Source organism: Gasterosteus aculeatus, chromosome 6 (assembly GCF_964276395.1).
Source record: "Gasterosteus aculeatus chromosome 6, fGasAcu3.hap1.1, whole genome shotgun sequence".
In the NCBI taxonomy this organism is placed as follows: domain Eukaryota; kingdom Metazoa; phylum Chordata; class Actinopteri; order Perciformes; family Gasterosteidae; genus Gasterosteus; species Gasterosteus aculeatus.
The window spans coordinates 10,614,506-10,636,398 of NC_135693.1; the positions used below are offsets into that span (position 1 = coordinate 10,614,506).

A 21,893-nucleotide genomic window follows, 5' to 3' on the forward strand; every position below is an offset into this window, starting at 1 on the left:
CCATGTTTAGTCTTTTCTCTGCCAGTGTTAAGCTTTTTAAAGTATTCTTAGTATTATTATAGTCACTCCGGGGACCAGACCACTGCCTGCAAACATACAGGAAATGACTTGTTTTTAAGACCCTGCATTGAACATCCTCTTGGGAGAAAGTGAAATTAAAACCACTAGGACAAGAAAAACAACAGTAACATGATTCATATAATGTAAATTAAACGCCAAAATCCAAGTAACGGACATAAGTAAATGTAGTGCAGTTAGTCAAGTAAGTACTTTGTAAGTACTCAAATATTATATTTAATCTTAAATCTTACATGATTCATTTAAGGAGGAAGAACATCAGCATACAATAATGTCATCTGTGGAAGATCGCTTTGTAACAATGTAAAATCAACAGCGTATGCAAAGCAATACCCTATTTTGTCATAATATCTTATAAGAAATATCTAGAATTTTGCATCGGTAATTTCACCACCAATTGATTTATTATCTATATTATCCTATATTCAGAATCCTTAACCTAACAATATAATGGAAATATGTTTTACAGAAGATAACAAAATAAAATGAGTCAATTAAAGACATGTGCCATTTTAATACTTCCTGCCTTTTTAAATAATATAACGTGTCATAAAACATAACAATTTGAAGTCCACTATAGGTTGATAGTATGGCTGAATTGAAGTTCTCATGACCCCACCGCCATCTAAATATGTATTACGTACGTGTAATGTATTTATAATAAACACATTGTTGAACTAAATTAACGGAACTTATATTTCCGACAGCACGTGAAGGCAGCGTAACGTGGTGTGTGAACACGGGAGCGTGACCTGTGAGAGGCGGGGCGAGGGGGGATGGGACGTTGAATGATTAGACCAACGAGGAATACGACTCGATACAGTGGCAATTGTATTCATCATAAACCACCAATTTACTATTACGTTTACGTATTGACAATTTTATTCCAGCGTTGTGCCAGGTGAGTTAATTCGTTTGGTTTACGCGAGCAGCCTAGGAAGCTAATGTTACTACCTCACGCTAGCTGCAACCAACTGACGGAGCCCTGAACCCAGCCCATAATGAGAGCTATCGTTGCCTAGCTAACGTTAGCTCACCCGGCTAGCTAACGTAACGTCACACACACCCAACCTGTGTCAGACTCTGCTACTGCTGAGATAAATTAAACTAGACTTCCAGTTTGATGGTTTTATCGAAGGAGATGTGTCTGCGTTGCAAGCACGTTACTTCGTGTGTTGACAGAGGAACTATTTAACTCTACTAGCCTCCTACGAGCACCCTATGTGCTAGCTAACGTATGCTAACCAGGAACCGTTGCGTCAACGTTGACTGTTAAATATAAAACTTTCTGCTTCAATAAAGTACTTATTGTAATTGGGCTGCTGTTGATTCTTGCATTGCTCTGTTTTGACATCGTTTAAGGGATCACTTTAGGGTAAACACTCGCTATCACACACACGCACACTATAAACCTGCTGCAGAAGCGTCAAGTAACGTCAAGTTACTTTCGGGTTGGGTTCTTTTGACGCTATTGAGCCGGGTAACCTTACGAGGCACTTTTCCTTGCAATTCTAGCAAAGATGCAGTATACATATATGCAGTTGCAAAGGTTGTTAAACTAAGTGCCGTGGAAATTCTTTTATATTACATTTTCTGCCCAGTTTCTCTTTTTTTTGTTTTATCTTGTGTGCACATAATAGTTCAGGATAGACTCTACCTCCCAATATGCAAAACAATTCCACAGCTACACAACGTCTAAGACCAGAAAGTTCTGAGCATACAATCGATAAACGCTGCAGAGCCGAACATCATAACTTTCCTGGAAGTAGGAAACTGACTGTTCTGACCTTCACAATTAAAGTGAAGGTCAGAACACACAAAAGTGCCCTCATGTTTTATACATTTTTCAGTGTTTTTTTTGTTCTGCATGTAGGTAAGTACCAGCAAGGATGACGATGCCGCACGTGGGGGCAATATTTGGAGCAATAGCAGGAGTGATGGCCATCATGTTGCACTCCTCCATTCACAAGATCGAAGAAGGACACCTTGCTGTCTACTACAGGTATCCAAACACTTCAGTGACTCCTGCAGAGACTCGTTGGTCCCTGCAGGAAGGTTATACTTAACTTCACAACTATAATATATATATATACGTGATACGTGATTAATCTAATGCTAAGAAGTCAGACCAAATAATGTGTTTGTATTTGTTTTAGAGGTGGGGCACTGCTGACTTACCCCAATGGTCCTGGATATCACATTATGCTGCCTTTCATTACCACATTCAGATCAGTGCAGGTAAACTTATCTTTCAGCCATGGAACTTGGCCTTTTAGCTGAGGCTTGTGCAATGTAAGAGTCGACCGGAAGCTGCTGAGCCATAAAAAACAAAGTGGGATCTTCTATAAATAAATCAGCTGCAGCATGCAAACAGTTACCATTTAACCACGGCTGCAGTGGCTTGATTTTACACCAAGATACAAGTTTGTTGGGCTTCTAAAGATGCAAGGAATTGAATTCCTTGAATTTGGCAAACTAATTATTACTAGTAACATTGTTTTAAGCCACTGAGATATTTTGGAGCAATCATGTTTTCTGCTAAAATAATATAGTAACTAAAATAATATTGAGTTTATAGCCTTGTTCATTTATTTATATCCTCATCTGCTGTGACCAGCACAACAGCATTGGTTTTGTTTTTTATTCATTGAAAAACAAATTAAATCCTTGCTCCCCTTTGTCTGCGTGAAAGGTGAAAATCCAGAATATAATAATATTGGTCATACTACAAATAAATCCATAATAACGTATGTATTATTGACACAGCTTAATTTATAACAAGTATGTACTACTTGTTATTGACATATAACTGTTAAATCCTTCCACAGAAGTTTATAAATGGCATATTGTTGGAGAATCATTTATTATCAGATCATGTGATTGTTCACATTTTTGTGTTTTAGACCACTCTCCAAACTGATGAGATCAAAAATGTGCCTTGTGGCACAAGGTAAGACTGACCTCATTGATGCATGTTAAGAAATTGATCAAAGCATGAAAATAATGATCTATTAATCATCAATAATTCAATAATTTCTTTTTCTTTTCTTTTCACAGTGGTGGTGTGATGATCTATTTCGACAGAATAGAAGTTGTGAACATGCTCGTCCCTTTAGCAGGTGCAATAAGTTCCATTGTTTTCTTTGCAAAAACTCCTTATTTGATGTACGTGTTGACGCTGCCCGCTCTCTGGCATCACAACATCAGTTGCCTTTGTTTGTCTATTTGCAGTGGTGGACATTGTCAGGAACTACACAGCTGACTATGACAAAACTCTAATATTCAACAAGATTCACCATGAACTCAATCAGTTCTGCAGTGTACACACACTGCAGGAGGTCTACATTGACTTATTTGGTAAGAACCCTTTTACTACTGTGGCAACACATTCCCTTTGAATAGCACAATCAAGTTTAAATCTATGCAATAAAACGGCGGCAGTATTTCATTTTAATGCAGGGAACTCGTGCCATGTGTCCTGTTTTTAAAATCCTGAACCGTTGTGTATTTAAGTAATCTTTTGTCTTATAGATATTATAGATGAGAACCTGAAGTTGGCATTGCAGAAAGATCTTACTGTTATGGCACCTGGACTTACAATACAGGTATTTAAACACACACACACAATCATAACTCGAGGGACTTTGTTTCATAGTTTAATAAGCCTTAAGGAAGTTGAAGAAAGAAGTAGCAGGGTTTGGTTATCAGTAAAAACGATTGCTGCTCTTAATCGCAGTGAAAGGAAGAAGGTAAACTGAGACAGTCTCCAAATGAGACGAGGCAATTGCTCAGGTGATGATGAGACGAACACGTTTGGTCCCGACTGGCTTTCTACAGATATTTCTTACATGCAAAAAACGTAATATAATTCTGCTTTCAAAGGCAACCGTAAGTTGCCGTTTAGAAGCAGTCAGGCCGGGTAGCCACATAATGTGGGCTGTGAAGAAAACAAAAAGTAACAGACTTCAGCCACTGGCGATGAAAGAACAATTGGCATGCGGAAGAGAATCAATTTAGCATTTCCACATTGTGACATGACAACCTAAACAAACCTGAAGGGTGAATTTAGATTTTCTCTCCTGTTTTCCTCGGCGCCGCTTCAACATCGTGATGAAGGCGGTCCGTGTTACCAAGCCAAAGATCCCCGAATCGATCAGGAGGAACTTTGAACTGATGTGAGTTTATAAATCTGTACTTGGGAGCGTAAGCTCTCCATTCCTCCCCTGTCGCCCACCCACTCGGGTCAAGTAAGACAACACGGAAAGTGAGGTGTGTGCGTTGTGTTTGCAGGGAGGCAGAGAAGACTCGTCTGTTGGTAACAGCTCAGACTCAGAGGGTGGTGGAGAAGGAAGCCGAGACTGAAAGAAAGAGGGCCGTCATTGGTGAGTGACGCTGTTTTCACTGTAAATCAGCCCGCTAGGTTTGCAATCACATGACAAGCGTTACAATTTGAGCGGTTTCCCCCTTGTGTACATGTGTTGAAGCCCCCTCCTTGTTCTGTCCCACAGAGGCTCAGAAAGTGGCCCAGGTAGCTGAGATCCATTTCCAACAGAAGGTGATGGAGAAAGAGACGGAGAGGAAGATCTCTGCAATCGAGGGTCAGCCTTCCGGCTTTCACTTTCTCCCCTCTGAGATGGATTTGTGTATTCCTGTTTGTGGTGGCGACTGGTAAACTAGTCCGTCATGTGTCTCATTCAACACTGTCTCTTTGTTTCAGATTTCGCCTTCTTGGCGAGGGAGAAGGCCCGAGCGGATGCCGAGTATTACAGCGCTGAAAAGTTTGCCGAAGCCAACAGGGTAAAAAGAAAAATGCCATTGAGATCATTTCATATGTAAACACAGATATGACATCTAATCTAAATGGAGATAAAGTTACAACACCTGGAAGTATATTTGTGGAAGCTACAACAGGGTTATTGTAATTGTATAATTGTAAGAATATTGTAATAACATAATTTCAGGCTTCTGGCCCGGCTGTACGTTGAATGAGCTGTGATAACAACCCAGTCACACGCATTATGTTGTCTTTCCTCTAAAATATCTTTACAGGTGAAGTTGACCCCGGAGTACCTGGAGCTGATGAAGTACCAGGCCATAGCAGCTAACAGTAAGATCTACTTTGGCCAGGACATCCCCAACATGTTTGTAGATGGAAGCAACAGCCCCCCCAAGCCGCCGCGCTCCCTTCACTCCCCCAATGCTCAAGCAGACCTGCTAAAGATGAAGCCGGAGGGGCAGTGAGTCCACAGCTCTTCCTCTGCAGAGGACAGGAGAACCTGAGGAAGACTTGTGTTGGCTGAGGTGGGGAGCACTGAACTGAAGAGGGGGGGGGGGGGGGGGCTTTTAGCTAGTTTGTTGAACAACACACTTCAGGCAAAGACAACTTGTACAAATGTAAGCAGAAGTGAGAGCCGAGGGAGGCGAGATAAAGGGATTTTTTGTTTTGTTTTTGTTTTACCTTCCACTCCTTTGGGAAGTCAGGTTTTTAGGAAGACGAGTGATGCCATAGTTTGAAAAGCATAATAAATGCTTCTGCTTGGAAAGGCTACAGCACGTAGTTGACCTAATGTACACGTGCTTGCAATTCACTCTGTTGTCCGCAAGACAAGTCATTTTTGATGAAAGGCTTTTTGAGGATTCATTTCAGGCTAACAGGTAACGCTAATTAATTAAATGCGGGTTTGTGTATGTGTGTATTGTGGGTAAACCATCTCTGTGCCATCTTCTATTACACTAAATCACTAGTTGGCTCTTCTCTCTCAACATGAATGAATGCGAGGACTGGACCATCACACCTCATGTCTAACGCTGCTTGTGGATGACCTTCAAACAGGACCTTTAGTTGGCTGAAATCCTACAGAAATGAAAACTGATCTCCCTAGTTTTGTTTTAAAACGATAGCGTTCTAGAAACAAGTGGCCGGACCTTGTTCAATTTTCCCCAGAATCTGCATAAAGTGGGATAAAACCCGACAAATGCTCAAGTCTTTGAGGTGAAAGGGCCGTCATTGTGTGTTTGTAGTGTATATAGTAGATATACAGTGGTGTCAGATTGGTAGTAATGCGGTTCATTTTCGGTTGGCTTGGCGGTAGTTTGCTGTGGTTGGTTTGGTTTGAGAATGCAGTCCCCTTATGCAGACGAGAGATGATGCACTTCGACCTGCTGTGGCGTTTACTGTGAGGACCAACGGGTGTTTCAGCGCCGTCAGTCACAAGCTAATTAAGGTTCATTCATCATCAAAAGGAAATTAATACATAGAAAGCAGGAGGAAGTCGTGATGTGTATTTCTCGCACAGAGGGCGGCACATCTTTCTTTTACCCGTCTCCTGTTGATTATCAGAGGAAATGTGTAGTGGCCTGATTCAAGTGATTAGTGGTGTCTGCAAACTCTGCCATACAGCTTATTCGGATGACAAAGGAATGTCTACTTTTAGTTAATTTGAATTCATATCAACAAAAAGCTGCTCAGTGTAGGACAGACTTTACTGCATTAAAAATCTAAATTGTGCAGGAAGAAAAGTTTAAGACCTGCTGACGCCCAAATTCCACCAAGAAAGTAACTACTGAAGAAAACTATTTGTTGATGATAATTTTTTGCTACAATATAACTTTGTCTTCTGCAAATATTTGGCATGAGCATCTGAGGCATTTAATAATAGGAGCATGTGGTCTGCCTATCAACCTGTAAATATTATAAACTAAATTTCCTTTCTATGATCAATGTTTACATTTTCCTGTGATGCAAGAATTGATGGGCTGCAACGTTTTTTCAGTCTCTGCTAAACAAGATCATTTTAATGGAAACACACGGCTCCTAATTACAGTGTTAACTTACTCGTGTGAGAATTTGTCTCCCCTCTGATCAGCTTTGTTGAGACAACATGAATCGCTCTGTTAAAGGATGAAAGTTCCAAGATTTTGGGCTTTAATAAGATGCAAGTTGGTGCTAGTTTTTATTATATATTGTGATGCTTTTGGATTTTGTTCAGCTCCATTATAGTACTTCCACTTCTCAGAATGCAAGCCTTAAATAATAAGGGGTTACCCCAAACTTAGATTCAGTGATTCCTAGCTAAAAAGCTCCATTTGAACTTAACTGTGAGACTTCTCGAGCGCTTGGGTGTACGAACCCACCCGCGCATCACACACTTAAGCTGAGAAAGACTGAACCAAGCGGTGGGAACCGCTGCTGTGATCTTCACTTGACCTTTTGAATGGCGGTTAACGGCTGCATTCTGCATTTGCTTCGGTGGTGGGTTCAAATAAAGATGCAAAAGAGTATGAATCAATGTTTTTGTTTTGTTTTTTGTCAATATTTTGTACAATCTGTGAAACTCAAACATCGAAGAGGTTTATATGCAAAAAATGTTTTCAAGTTTTGACAATGTTCTTATGTAAAATAAAACCTATTTTGGTACCTCTCTTTTCCAGCAGTCCTGCTTTGTGTGTGGACGTTGTGCGTTACACTCCAATACCAGCAGGAGGAAAGCTAACACCGTGTTAAATGAATGCGCTGGTTGAAGCCCTGAGACAGATTTTTACCAAGTGGCAAATCTTAATTCAAATAACTTAAGTTTAACAACACGTAAGCATCAACGTTTTGACTCAACTAAGGAACAATTGGAGAGGAGCGTGATGTTTATATGAGGTTTTTTTATGCTAAGACTACAAGAGGAGAACGCAACCAATTAAATCAAGGTTACACAATGGCTAGATCAACATCGCTAATGTCTGAGAGAAAATGTTCTGTGGGACACCTGAACGTCATGTAGGACCTTTTTTTCTGTTGATTTGATGGGGCTTATCAAATTTCTCCATTTTAGATGTTTTTGGTAGGATTATAAATGATGATAGACAATTATTTTTAACAGTGCTTCAGAATATCAAAAATCTTATTTGATCTCAAGCGTATCCACTGTAATTTATTCCACCAAATATTTCAGTCAAGTAAGAATTCATATAATGTGTCTTGTTGGCTCGTCACTTTTTTGGCTGGTTGTTGGCTGGTTGTTTGTGGCAACACAAGGATGATTCAGTGAACGTTTACTGAATATAAATACAATTTATCACAATCGCTGTTGTTCTGACATACATAATGTTGGTCTGACGAGTCTGTAAAAGGAACCCGGCCCGTTAGGCCGGTCAGTTGCTCACAAAGGTTTTCCGGGAAGCCGTCAGTTTGTTTGTCTGTGTGTGCGTGTGTGTGTGTGTGTGTGTGTGTGTGCGTGCGTCTTGTGACCGCTGCCTGAATAACCAGATGAGGGATAGCTTCCTCTCTTGACCTCTCGGTCCTTACACATCCTGTCACAGCCAAACCACCAGTCCTTGCTTTCTGAAGGCGGCGTCCAGTTATAGTCCGACCCCGGATCTGGTTTTCACCTGATGCAAGAATATTTGTGAGAAATGTATGATTGCAAAGCATCCCTGTGAGTGTAAATAAACTTTACTCATTCTCATCTTGTTCCCCCTAACTGAAGAGTTTTTGTTTGTGGACGTCTGGACTTATTCTATTGGGTGGTCTGATTTGGTGCCAGGGGTCCAAAGCCAGCGGGTTTAGAGCCCTCCCCTCCCAGGACGTGGTGTCAAGGTCACGTTTGCTGCTTCCTGGATGAGCCAGCCCTTTACTTTCCTTCCTTTTGTCCCCGATCATCAGATCCTGCATGATCCTTCCAGCCTTGACTCATTCCTGTATCCCCACCCCAACCCCACCCCCACCCCGAGATACAAGGGCGTGGTTCCTCATCCCCGAGTGGCGGCCTGTAAATCTAGTCCCCGAAAAGCCGAATGGGATTCATCGTCTGCAGTCAGAGCCAGATCGTCAGTAACTGTTGTTTCTCTAACATTCCGCTCCTCTGTGTGTGTTGTTGGTGCACAACACACACTCACGCAGAGAACATTAGCGTTGCTATTTCTCAGCACTTCTCTACGTTTCTGTGGTCTCCCTCTGGATGGATTTTTCGCTCATTACTCAGAGTCATCTGAAATATTTCGGGCTCTAAACCCAATTCCGTGTAGCATGATATGTGTCATTTAGGAATGTTTGGATCATTCTATCTGTGCTTTGTTTATGTTCATCCTCCTGTGGTAAATGAGGAGTCAACCTTTAAAGGGCCAGTCCATCAGTTTTACGTCTAAAGGTCAGAGTAGGCTCCCGCTTCTGAATGAGGCTTTGTTATGAGAAAAGATCTTACCTTGAGTTGAGGCCCAGTCACACCATGTAAAACCTGTTTTCCTTTAATGGGGGAGGGATCTGTGTGTGAAGTTCGAGTCCTACATTTTCTAGAGTTGACCAATAGCAAACAGCCTTGACGGCTGATTAGCTTTGTCCCACCATCTACATGTATTAGCATATTGTATTGGAGCGTTACGCTGCTCCACAAAAGAGGAATGCTTTAAAACCGTTATAAAATAGAAATTGATGGTGCAGATTAACTAGAAGACTACACTAAAGGACCCAGTATGGACTAAACTGGCTTGGAGAGGTGTTCTGAGTGGCTACCAACTAGTTCTTCACTCAACAGCTGGAGCTCAGAGTGATGAAATACATGTGAGATTTGTACCTCGGTGTTATATCGCTGTAAAGCCTGATAGTAGTGACTAAGTGATGGTGTGAAGATGGTCAGCAGTCAGAGCGCCGCAACAGGAGCAGGCAGCGGAAGATCGACTGATCCTGATACAACTCAGCAGGTCGCCGTCTCTTGTTCTACGCCGACAGACGGGGCAGGACGAGAGACCACTGCAGGGACACCGACTAACAATGTGGAGCCACCAGCTCAGCCCCTAAACCTCAGTGGCACGAGTGGGTACCTCTGAAAAGTGAGCTTCGTACGTCATTTGATAGAACCCAGGCTGTGATCCGTGGCAGCTGTGGTTGACTATGTTTGGGCATCTCCATGTATTCTGAAAAGGATGTTGAAAGAGTGGAAAATTGAGTCATTATTACCAGATTCTATCTTTGACCAATTTTCACACTAGAACAGGAACATGAGTTGCATGGAAAGCGAATGATGTCATTTCAGAGTCGGCCAGTGATAGAGTGACAGACCGTCACACATATAGACAGAACACTGCATGTCATTTCGTTGGCTTTATTTCAGTTTCAAATCTCTACTCTGCTGACAATTTGGAATGTTGAAGAGGGTAGTTGATTAATTGGGTACTTTGAGGTCAAAAGTCACTGGCTGTGTAAAGGCACATGAGGTCAAAGACCAGTGTTGATACATAAACACTTGAAAATCATATTCTACACACTCCTCACAAAGAAGTAACTATCAACAACTGAAATGATCAGAAACCATTTATTGTACATTATCATTTGCTAAGATTTTAACACAAACGCATAATATGCAAAGGCTGCATAAACAGCTCTGAACTAGATGAATCCTGTTGAAACATACACTTTACATGCTAGCGTGCATTGCCTTTTGCTTTGTATATCTCCAGATGCCGCACCAGATCTTCAATACGCATGTCCTTCAAGTGAACCAGATGCTCTAACCTCTGGACTTTCATCTGCAGGATCTGCACGAACGCACAAAGAAACACACACACAAGGATGTGGTAAAAAACTAGATGAGGTTCATTTTGTAAACTGAATTGTCTGATTGAAAACTCCCTATAGTGGTAGAAGGAAGTGTTACACATCTGTGTCAGGTACTTTCCTAACATGCAGATGTGGCCACAGGCAGAATAGTTGTATCCGCTGAACAGATACTGACTCACTGACCACTGCTGACAGAGCTTATGACGCATAAATGTATCACCCAAACGTTTCTCTCTCTGTCTCTGTCTGTCTCTCTCTCTCTCTCTCTCTCTCTCTCATATACACATCTGCAACAATATCATATATATGACAAAGCTCTTCCTCAACAGGACATCAAAACGGAAGATTTTGTTTGCAGATGTTGTAACAGTCAGCAGGGCGTTTACGGGATTGGTATGTGTGTGTGTGTGTGTGTGTGTGTGTGTGTGTGTGTGTGTGTGTCTCTACCTCCACCGTTTCCTGCAATGCCATGATAGCTTGCTCTTTTCCCTGCAGGAATAGTCGTAAAGGAGGGTCCATGTCTGGGTAAATCTGCGCTGTGTGCTGCAGTTTACTATTTAACACAAAACACAGATGACACATTAGTACTATGAACACTGCTTTTCATTAATTAAGTCATATTAAAAGAATAAGGTTTTGGTTCATACCCGTTTTTTATTTTTCCCTTTGCATCTTTTATCGTCTCTCCTGCCGTTTGGGCCACACATATTGCTTCAGTTTGACGGATTTCTGAAGACAACACAAAGCAACTAGAACATTTTTCCAACTAGAATGTGAAAACATGATGACTAAAAACTTGGCAGTTAGAAACCTAAAAGGACTCATCCAATAAGTCTTACAGACAAAACTAGGACAAAGGGAGGAGAATAGGAGGCAGAAACAGGGACGTAAGATTAGAAGGTGGAGAAAGAGAAAAATGAGGAGGCCTTTAAGTCCTGCAGTGCTGAGCTCAATCCAGTGATAAAGGCCATCTGGTGATGTTGGGAGCTGATATGAGGTGTGGCTGATAGCGGATGGGGAGTAGATGGAGGTACAAAAGCAAAAGGGAGGAGGCACTGGCCTGGGGTCAGCATTACGGGGGGTTGTCAAAGCAACAGATGAGGTGTGGTAAACGGAAAAAAGACACGTCACTGATTCCCTCCCTAAAGGTGGTGGCATTCTCTAATCTTTCCTGTCTGATGCTGTTAAATAAATGTCTGCCTCTGTGTGGCCTCTGTTATCTGAGGAACAGATTAGCATTAACATAGAGATGTGAGCGGGACACAAATGCTGACAGTATCAGCGCAGGCTGAAGAGGGAAGGAAGTAGAGTCAGACTCAGCCTTCACATCAGTCACCAAACATTCCTCTCAGGCACAAAATAACTCAGCAGTATGTCTGGATTATGCTGATTTTGTGTTTGTCATCCGACCAGCAGATATTGCACAATTAAAATAGTCTAAAATGATCCAATTCCTTCGCTGTTCTGGAAAATGCCAGATTCAATTTTTACAATTGACTAATTATAGTAACTATGACATATCATGCACAAGGCTTGCAGTAAAAACACAGTCTTACATAACATAATAACTACCTGTGTGAGGTTTCTCCTGGCTTGTGGCGTCATAGTGTTCCAAATCCTGATTTCAGGGGAAAAATATGATTATTTTTCAAGCAACAAGTGACCACAGTGACTGTTTATTTTGTCATTAGCCTTCAAATGGACTAAGCTCTGTGTCTGGGTTCACACCAGTATGTTCTCTGCTGTTTGCTTTAGCTTCACGTCTATCTTCTCTCTGAGGGTGCTCAGCACCGGCTCTATCACTCCCGCAGTGTTCAAAACAATCCTCTTCACTGTGTCCTCGGGCACGTGAAAATTCAGCTTGGAAAACACCTTCCTGTTCACAGAAAAAAAAGGAGTTTCTCATAAAAATAATGAATAAGCAATACACATTTAATAAAAACCAAATGAGTTCTAACAGGAACAACGTGTTCCAGTTATGATGGTGATGAATACAAAAAAATGGTGCCAATTTGTTTACAGGGAAGCGCTATAAATCCCCAGCTGGCTACGTGCCACATGCCCGGCCCGGGAGGAGATGGGTGGGTGTGTGTTGGTTCTCGTGACCAGATGCAGAGGCCCTCAGTGCATCTCAACAAAGGTTCTGCATCAACGTGTGTTACATTGCACTGAAAGGCATTGAAAAGGATTTCCCGTCATTTGGAATTAGGAGATATCCATTGCGGTAGAAACTTTTTTTCTGTTGAGTGGAAGAACATTCTGGAGTCCACAAGTCTGGATTGTGAAAGTGTGAATGTTTGCAGCTCAGGGCTGTGTGGCCATCATGCAGACACCTTCCTCACTATTTACAACCTGTCTCAGTTCGCCTTCATCACATAAACAGTCACATGCACGTTGAATAAGCAAATAAAAGTGTCATCGTCATGTCTTGCCTGTTGAGAAGGTTCCAGTTACTGAGCTTCTGCTGTGTGGAGTTTGCCGAAATATAGTTGTGCAGGTCAACAAGCTTTGGAAGGAAATATTTAACAACCTCTGCGGCCATCACTAGAGGGTTTATCAGTGAGGCGCAGTTAGTTCAAGCAGATACACAAACAAACAGACATTTGAGCTGATACACTGAAAAGAGGCTAAATAAAAGTTGCAGGAGAACATTTTTACGAGGTCATACTTGCTGATTCACCGCCCTCTGGGCTGCAAGAGCCGAATGCTAAGTTTGACGTTACCTCCGTCGCTGAAGTCTCTCGTGATGTGTCTTTTGGGTCGGGACAGAGGTATTTTATCTATCCATGCGTACAAATCCTGAAGTTCCTGTTCGTTCAATTCTCGGTTCATTATTCTCAAAGCGATATTCTGAACTGTTTAGATCCACGGAGTTGGCTAGCTTGTTAGCTTCTATCGAGAACAGGTTGTTTGGGGCGTTGCTAGGTAACCGCTGATCAACCACAGCAACAAAGATCCAACGCCTTTTGGAAGATGAATGTATTACTCGAAACGCCGATTGTGTGATTGTGGTGATTCACTTTAATTGTTAGCTCCAATTTACAGACAAAAAGAACATCTCAAGAAATAGGACCGGTTCAAATACATTTTCAGTTAAAAGTTTGCAGGATAGATTAAGGCAGAATACCCACTGTAAGGAAGAATCACGGGTGTGGTGAGTGAAGGATTAGGCCTGCTACATAGAATGAGCAATATATATATATTCCTATTAGATTAAATCAATAAACAAAACAGCGTGTAAAAATGAGTCTCTCCATGTCAGGCCTGGTACCTAGATTAGTACAAAAATGTTCCAAGAAAAGTCAGAACCTTCATGGTATGTCCTTAATTGAAATTCCTTTTGAAGTGCCCATATTGGCGCCACATTTAAATTCCCTTAACAGCACTATTCCTTTTAAAAGCAGTACCAAAACACATGTGAAGGAATGGCAGCAAGTAAAACAGTTACAGCATCAACAATAGTGCAATTGCCTCGTTAAGTGTGCGCAAATATCAAGGAAGAAAGACATTTCCCTTAAAATACAAAACACATCATCATGGCCGTGTAACCATTTGTCATTTATAAAGCACGTGAAGTTGAGTCTGTGCATCACAGCTTCAGGTTTAGCAAACAAAATTCAGAAGGCTTTCATAACCAAGACACGGACGGCGTAATCCTCATGTCCATAACTGACAAAAAGCCCGAGCACTTTTATTATTGCCGATCCTTCAGTGGATCTTGCTTTAAAACTGCCGAGCAGAATGCTTAAGGGGATTTCTAGTTCCTCCTTAGGTGTGCCAACAAGAATGTCCTCAGTCAGAGGACCTGGGTGTTTACAGCAGGCTGATTAATTCCCCCCGTCATCTGGGCCTGCAGGGGGGCGTCAGGGCGGCTCTCCCTGCAAGCTAGAAAAAACAAGTACTGTTAATAAACGTCACATGACTCCTCGTTATTTAGTGGTGGCCTGGATGAGTGTACGTGCTAACTAACTCACCAATTCTCATTACAATGCTATGCTGGGGCAATGTCACAAAACCACAGGCATCTTTATAAACGTGAATGTCTAAATAGGCAGGAATGTCTGAGTACCAGCTGCCAGGATCTGGAGGATTTAAGAAAAGCAAATTGACTCTTTTTCCATCTGAATACATACCAGCTGAGTGTGTGGCAGCGGACAACGGGCCGCAGAGGGCTTTGGCTTCACTGGAGGCATCGGAGGCGTTGGTTTCATGATCTTAGAGAGCAGATGGTCACAGTTTATTAAACGTGTGAATGCTAACATACGTATATTGTAGGTAACATTACTTGCGATGTCACTTACTGGCTTTGTTGCAAGTGGTGGCAAAGGTCTCGATGGAGGTAGTGGCTTATTCTGAAAAGAAAATGAAAAGAACAATACATACTCAGCTTAATAAAGCAAACTATTAGAGAACTCGAAAATAAAATAAAACTTTTCTATATGTAATTTTACCTCAGTATAAACTGGCTTGCTTGAAACAGGCTGCATGAATGACCTCACAGCCTAAAGAAAAATAGTTATTTATTAGTTTAAATACAGCGAGATCTAAAATAGGCTACACACATATATATATATATATATATATATATATATATATATATATATATATATATATATATCTGTGTGTTTAGTATAGTAGTAGTACATATACTACACATTAACAAAAAGGAAAACAGTAGACCAGATTACCTGTTGAATCTTCATTGGCTGAGGTAGAGCTGACAACTTCTTAGGTGGCTGTAAGAGACAAAAATCTGAGATTAGAGAAGGTGAAAGCTCGATTAGTCTTTTTAAACCATAAATCTGAATAGATTTCCCAACTAAAATAACAGCAATGGTCCGGATAATGATTTAGAATAACCCTGGAGCTCATCAGTTGTCATTGTGTATTGGAAGCTCACCACTGGAGCGGCTCTGCAGGGCGTCAGTACTCCAGCATGTGGTCTGGCAGAGGACAGAGGTTTAGAGGCTGTCGATTCCACAAATATGGGCCGGCTGATGTGTGTGGACCCGAGACGGGGGCTGCCTCGTGTCCCGCTTGACCGAAACAACGGGTTTGATTGTCCTGAGTTTGCCTGGAGGCATCTAGGAACAAACACACACGGACGCTCGAATGGACCGGATGGACACGACTATGTGGCTGAATGTACAAACATAGTGATCAAACAGTGAGTGAAAGAAAGGAAAATGTTCTCATAATAATCTTTGTACCTCTTTGCAGGTCGCCTTTTCTTGATGCAGCACATCAAACTCCCAATAACCAGAACCAACAGCAGGAGCAAGCCGACCACCGATAACACAATAAACATCACCAGACCTGCATCTGCGCACACACACATACACACACTGATTGTGACAATATTCCTTCAGGGATGAGCCAGTTACAGAGTACGTCACTCGTTCAGGATATGAAACGCACTGTAACATGATTACTGCATTTGTACCAACTAACTGGGGAATTCCATTAAATCAGTAGTCACGGGAACAGAACACAATCGTTTGAATGTGATTATTACATCCTGCTGCAGCGCGGGAGAGGAACATTCACAAGCGGCGGTGTGTAAAGCATGGGAATCACAAGGTCAAGCACATAAATACTGTTATTATACCTTCAGGGAGTTCTGACTGTTCCACATTGCAGAAAGGTGGGGCCCAGCCGGGGTCGCAGTGACACTTACTCTCATGGTTGCAAACCTGCCACGGATCAAAATCACAGTCAGTTATGTTATCGTGGCTGTACGTTGCTCCAAAGTGATGTGAGGCAACAGATTTCTCACCCCGTGGTGGTTGCATTTGGCCGAGCAGTCACTTTTTCCGTATGTGTTTATGTTTTGGATGTCCTGACACCGTTGATTGTAACATACCTGAAAGACACAATTCAATCATCTGGAGCCCAAATAGCTTTTTTTGATGCCAAGTGTTAACAGCAACCTGGGCACTTTTCTCACCATGTTGTTGCCACATTTAGTGCCAACAGGCACCATGCCCAGATCTGCAGGGTAGTTATCTTCAGGTATCATAGTTGCCGTATTGCAAATGTCTCCATTTCCAACTCTGTAGAAGGACTTCCTGGATGTCACTGGAAACTCCCAGCCTCCCGAGCAGAACAGCGTCCCGCAATGTTGATCTCTGTAACCAAAAACCACAAAGCGATGATACCAAGGATTCCGCGATATGTAATATTTCACTGCTGTAATGGCTTTTTGGTTTACATACTGGCTTGAACATCTTTGGCTAAACAGCGTCCTTTTGCAGTTTCCGTGCGTGTAGAAACAAGCGTCTGAGGCTACGTCAGCATCTAAACACAATCACAGCAGACAAGGTAGCTGCAGACGGAGGAGTGTTGGCATATCGGAGAACATCTTAGGCGGACCGTAATTCACTGGTGCAATACCTGGTCCCCAGAGTCTCTTGCAGTGTTCCCGCTGCGATGGACATCTTCCATTGTAGCAATAGCCTTTTCCACGGTTGCAGGACAGGCCATTCTGGGTGTAGGCATCAGTCGGACAAGAGGCGGAGAAGCCAGTGCAGTATTCTGCCAGGTCGCAGTTTCCGGCCTTTGGTCGGCAGACGCTGCCTGTCGGTTTCAGCTGCAGAGCCGAGAGAAACACAGATGGTCGTGTACCAATCCTGAAGTAAGAACACTCTCACATAACCAGCCAGACGGCAGAGTCAGACACAGTCTAGCTACATGGAAAGGCAGTCATCATCAGAGGGACTTCAGCTACAGATAGAGGAGGCCATAGTGAATATTACTTACTTGGCATTCGTGGCAGCACTTTCCTTCTGCACACTGCGCTCCTGCGTTCAGTTTACAGGAAGTGGCGTTGCAGCACGGATTCTTGCATTCCTACGAGTCGGAGAGAGCGGTGCCGATCATTACAAACCATCTCTCTCGTGTGCTAATGTTGAGTGATCGTATGTGTGCACACTGTGCGTTGCACACACCTCTACCGTGCCACAGTCGCACTCCTCTCCGGGCTCCAGGAAGGAATTTCCACACACCGGCCCTCCATAGTTGCGATCAGCAGCGGGGGTATCAAGCAGGCAGGCGGGGTTGATCTCCTCCAAGAACCTGCTGAGCTGCTGCTGACTGCAGCTGCTGAACAGCTCGGGATACACAAGGCTAGAAAAAGAGACAAGAGATGGTAAATATTAGCTTTAATTTGGGTTTAAATTTAGAGGGGTTTACTTGCATGAGAGAAACTGAGCTTACCCAACGCGCTCAGCCATGATGCAGCCTCTTTTGGATGTCGGGGAGCCACAGACACAGTTTTCAGCGTCATGGCTCAAACCCAGGTTGTGACCCATCTCGTGTGCAATAGTAGAAGCTACTCCTATTGAGTTAGAGTTATGGTCCTGTGTGTAGTAGACAGAAGAGGAGTAGAAATGAATTTGATTTCCTTTCAATGTATATATGTGAACACAGAAATTTTACTAAAATGCATATATTGACCTCATTGACGGCTCCAGAGTTAGAGGTGCACATGGCATTGGTGTTGGCTAAGCCGACAGTAGAGCCAATAAAGTCCACACCGCTGAGTGAGGAAGAGGAAAAATCAAACACATCGTCTCTGCATCGTCTTTTTAGTTGCAGGTTGAAAACAACCGCATCTTACGTGATGAACTGTGCGTTGTCGTGTTTGGTCCTCTGCAGCAGACTCCGCTGACGCCACTCGAGGAAGCGGCTGAGGGTGAGCTCAGGGTCAGCGCTGACCTCAATCTGATCTTTGTATGACCAGATATCCAAACCGACCATCATCACGCGAACGCCCACCGGGCGATACAGCTGAAACAAAGCAACACGTCAGCACAAAATGAAGGGGAAATCAACCCAAAACGGAAAAGATTGTTGAGTAATGCTACGCATCGTCGGACCAGCTAACTTTAATTATGTCCCAGGAAACCATTGTTGGGTCTAGTGCAGCCTGACAATATATTCGTGGTGGACTTTTCTCTTTCAGACTATGCAAAGAAGATTGCGAGATATGTGTGAAACATAACAGCTTAGGTGGGAAGAATCGCAGTTAAAGTTAGATTTTCACAGTGACAGAACTTCTCCTCTACTCTGATTGCTGGTATTAGAGTCAGTAAAGAATAGATGGTATCAGGACGGATGTATTTAATCCACATTGAAAATGATATCTGATGAGGTGCCCGACACGTGGCTGTGCTGCACTATTGAAAGTACTATCTGCCGCCAATTAAAACACACTTTACTTAATTACTGTTAAAAATAAATGGAATACTTTGTTGGTCCAGCAGCTAAATTTGCTTAACATTACATAAAAAATAACCTTGATGCTCATTTCAACTTTAGAATGCCTTTATTTTGTAGTCTTAAATAACAGGGTTGTGTCATTTGTAACGGAAAAACAACAGAGAAACAAACATACCTTGTCCACGTGGTTTGCTATTTCAAGCGCTCTGGCCTCTACTGTCTTCCTACTGCCAAACTTCTTATACTAAAAATAAATGATTGTTTGAATTAGTAATACGACAAACAACATCTCAGATATAAAAGATGCTACTTTTTAAGGGGTATGTCTATTGTGCAGATTATCATTAATAGGCTGCATTTTCAAATAGAGAAAAGAGAATAAGGAATCAAACCTCTGCGTTGTCGACCACCACAACCAGCTCCACTGTCTTGGGTTTTCCTGCAGGGTCTTTGGTCTGGGCCCTGCTTTTCTGAATAAGACAAAAGGTGGGAGATATCAACAAAAAAAACCAAAATAATCAGATTTGTACACCACCTTTCAAAAACATTTGAATAGTTATTAAATAAATATATACGATTGGATAATATTTTTTATAAGAAATCCAAAATATATAAAAAATTAAGTTTTAAGTATATTCAAATGTCAGAAGTTTTGTCTCTCCTTGTTGTCCTTTTTTTCTTTTGTTTGTCTCAAATTATTAAATTGAAACTAATGCTGAATGTGAAGTGCAACAAAAACTTTTGTGTCTTTTTCTTACGTATCAAGGGGACATTGTTTAATAAAATGATTAACTGTAAGAATGCAGCACCAAATATTGGATATCAGCTGTAAGCTTGAAACACTGGTGTATTTCTGTATGTTTCCACGCCGTGCGTCTTTTACCAGGCTGCCGAGCTGGAACAGTCCAGAAGGATGAGCTCCGTGATCATAGAAAGTGGTTGTGTTTCCATGGGAACAGGAGCTCCTCTTCCTCCTCAGGTGTTTGTAGTTGTAAACAGCATGGAGACCCTCATCGCTGAGAGCTCCGGAGCTCTGTCGGTCATCACGCTGTCCCGCCTCTGTGCCGGCCAGAGGTTCGAGAAGGTACATCTGGTCCCGGAGCCGCACAAACCCCCTGCAGTTGCAAAGAACAGGAACTTCAGAGTGAACGTTCTGTCTTTGGATCGGACACAATGCTCATGACTCACAGGGGGGCGACTTTCACTCTCAAATCATTATGGAGATTTAATTTGGAAATGTACTTTGAGAATCAATAACTTGTTGTAATAGTAGCATAATAATAGACATACAGACTGAAAAATACAATTGACACCCATTACTCACTTTATTCCTGAGCAGAGTCCCACGCTGGCAGAGGAGTCCTCTACTCCCACGATGTGCCCATGGTAGTAGCAGTGAGCCTGAACAGACATTCTTTATTTGTCACAGACTGAAAGGAAACATTTCAACCTACACGTTTGTTCTTTTTATCATCAAGCACAGTGAAAAATCGTGGTGTCATTTGCAGAAGATGATATTGTACATGTCAAGGTAAGATGAAATGACTAAGATGAATCTTGACGTAATCTCCTCTTTCACATAAAATTGCAGAGTGTTGTCATTTTTTAAAATGAGGAACTTTGTGGTTGAGAAACCGAGTACATTGGGACATCAGATATTTTGAAATGAAAATTTACTGGAAGATATTGTATAAAGTGACACAACGCTTCTAGATAAAAATGATTAGTCTTGCTGTACAGTAAAATAAATCTTTTCACACTATCCTGATTGCAGACCTCTAAATCAGCCAACATTTCAGACTAAGTAATCTAAATTACACTTTTGCATGTTAGAACGAAGCATACAACAGAATTTCCACAACACAGGTATCTGGTTCTGATAAATCACACTAAAATGCAAGATGATCATAAACACAAGAGCGATATCATGTTGGTGAAATAGAAGTGCCGAGGAGAAAATGACATACCGTGAGATCCGGAGTGGTTGTGACTTGGGTGCCCTGATCAGAATAGTGGGTCACAGAGAACTTTTTCCCGACAAGATCTCTGAGAAGTAAAGTTGTATTTTGTTCTTTATGTCACTAGCACACGTGAAGAATAAAAGTACAGTATGTATATGAACCCGCTCAGTCAGGAATAAATGCACTAAAAACACAGTCCCAAACATTTTAAGTTTTCTCACTTGTTCCTTTCAAGGTGCAGTGTGTAGTTTCGCCCTGCGATCGTCAAAGAGTACTGGAGCACATCAGGGTATGTCTACAAATACACACACACACACAGATGAAACTTTAATACATCTTCCCAAAGATTCAAACCTATCAGAATTGTTCAGTAGAGTGTTACCTGGTGTGTAGCAGCATCTGGAGCAGATGGATCCCATAGCCTCTGAGGTGTCACTGTTTGGTACTTTATCACATGAGGTAGAGTCCTCACACTGCCAGCAATGATTCCTGCAAGTATCGGGGATATTTTAGGAGATTAAAATAAAAGAAAGAGAGAGAGAAACGAAAAAGAATGAGAAAAAAAAGATAAGTCGTACCCCACAAGGAGAGGGAAATCCATACAAAAGATCCAGAATCTGGCATGTTGCTCTACCGGACGGACTCTGTCATTGTGAGCGTGGAGGTCTGAAGAAAAGAGGCTCTCCAGCTCTCCGCCCTCTCTGCTGTGTAATATCCTGCAAATCACCAATCGCGGATGACAAACCACATGAGTCAACCAGAGGACGGTACAATAAAAAAGAAGCTAAACGTTATTACTTTGCTTTTTTTGTAAATGAGGAAATTCTCGTGAGTTATAAGCCCATTAAGCCACGTGACCTTACGGGAATTCTAACGTTCTGATAAAACTTTGTTTTAAAAAAATGTAAAAAGCTTTGCAGATATGAGCACGAAAGTGGGTTCTGACATCGATGTCCCCTCTTTGTGATGAGACTTTAAGCAAATCTTTCTCTCTCTCTAAGACATTGTCCATCCCATCCACCACCATCACGCAAACATTCAACATAATAATCGAAACTAGATCAACTCTGTTATACAGCTGCATGTAGGAA

General features: G+C 42.0%; 3 protein-coding genes across 3 annotated transcripts; 1 reads left to right on the forward strand and 2 right to left on the reverse strand.

Annotated features, from left to right (window-relative positions):
* Positions 1-791: 791 nt before the first annotated feature.
* On the forward strand, positions 792-7,501 carry erlin1 (ER lipid raft associated 1). The gene is made up of 12 exons (XM_040178774.2): positions 792-979; positions 1,952-2,080; positions 2,235-2,316; positions 2,982-3,028; positions 3,136-3,197; positions 3,310-3,435; positions 3,610-3,683; positions 4,195-4,253; positions 4,369-4,460; positions 4,587-4,676; positions 4,796-4,875; positions 5,128-7,501. Exons 2-12 carry the CDS (start codon positions 1,968-1,970, stop codon positions 5,317-5,319), a joined length of 1,017 nt encoding a protein of 338 aa, XP_040034708.1. The 5' UTR covers positions 792-979; positions 1,952-1,967; the 3' UTR covers positions 5,320-7,501.
* Positions 7,502-10,152: 2,651 nt separating this feature from the next.
* On the reverse strand, positions 10,153-13,620 carry spef1 (sperm flagellar 1). Its single transcript, XM_040177808.2, has 7 exons — positions 13,345-13,620; positions 13,054-13,165; positions 12,350-12,497; positions 12,194-12,239; positions 11,269-11,350; positions 11,069-11,174; positions 10,153-10,599 (listed from the first exon to the last, which is right to left on the reverse strand). Exons 1-7 carry the CDS (start codon positions 13,451-13,453, stop codon positions 10,486-10,488), a joined length of 717 nt encoding a protein of 238 aa, XP_040033742.1. The 5' UTR covers positions 13,454-13,620; the 3' UTR covers positions 10,153-10,485.
* A 2-nt stretch (positions 13,621-13,622) lies between these two features.
* On the reverse strand, positions 13,623-21,891 carry adam8a (ADAM metallopeptidase domain 8a). The gene is made up of 25 exons (XM_040177801.2): positions 21,381-21,891; positions 21,185-21,291; positions 21,024-21,097; positions 20,809-20,887; positions 20,166-20,242; positions 19,725-19,956; positions 19,234-19,311; positions 19,017-19,085; positions 18,240-18,409; positions 18,077-18,158; positions 17,837-17,979; positions 17,569-17,746; positions 17,381-17,470; positions 17,015-17,210; positions 16,837-16,918; positions 16,569-16,749; positions 16,398-16,484; positions 16,230-16,314; positions 15,832-15,943; positions 15,522-15,705; positions 15,310-15,357; positions 15,073-15,123; positions 14,923-14,973; positions 14,755-14,835; positions 13,623-14,506 (listed from the first exon to the last, which is right to left on the reverse strand). The coding sequence occupies exons 1-25, from the start codon at positions 21,424-21,426 to the stop codon at positions 14,462-14,464; spliced, it is 2,628 nt and encodes an 875-aa protein (XP_040033735.1). The 5' UTR covers positions 21,427-21,891; the 3' UTR covers positions 13,623-14,461.
* Positions 21,892-21,893: the final 2 nt, after the last annotated feature.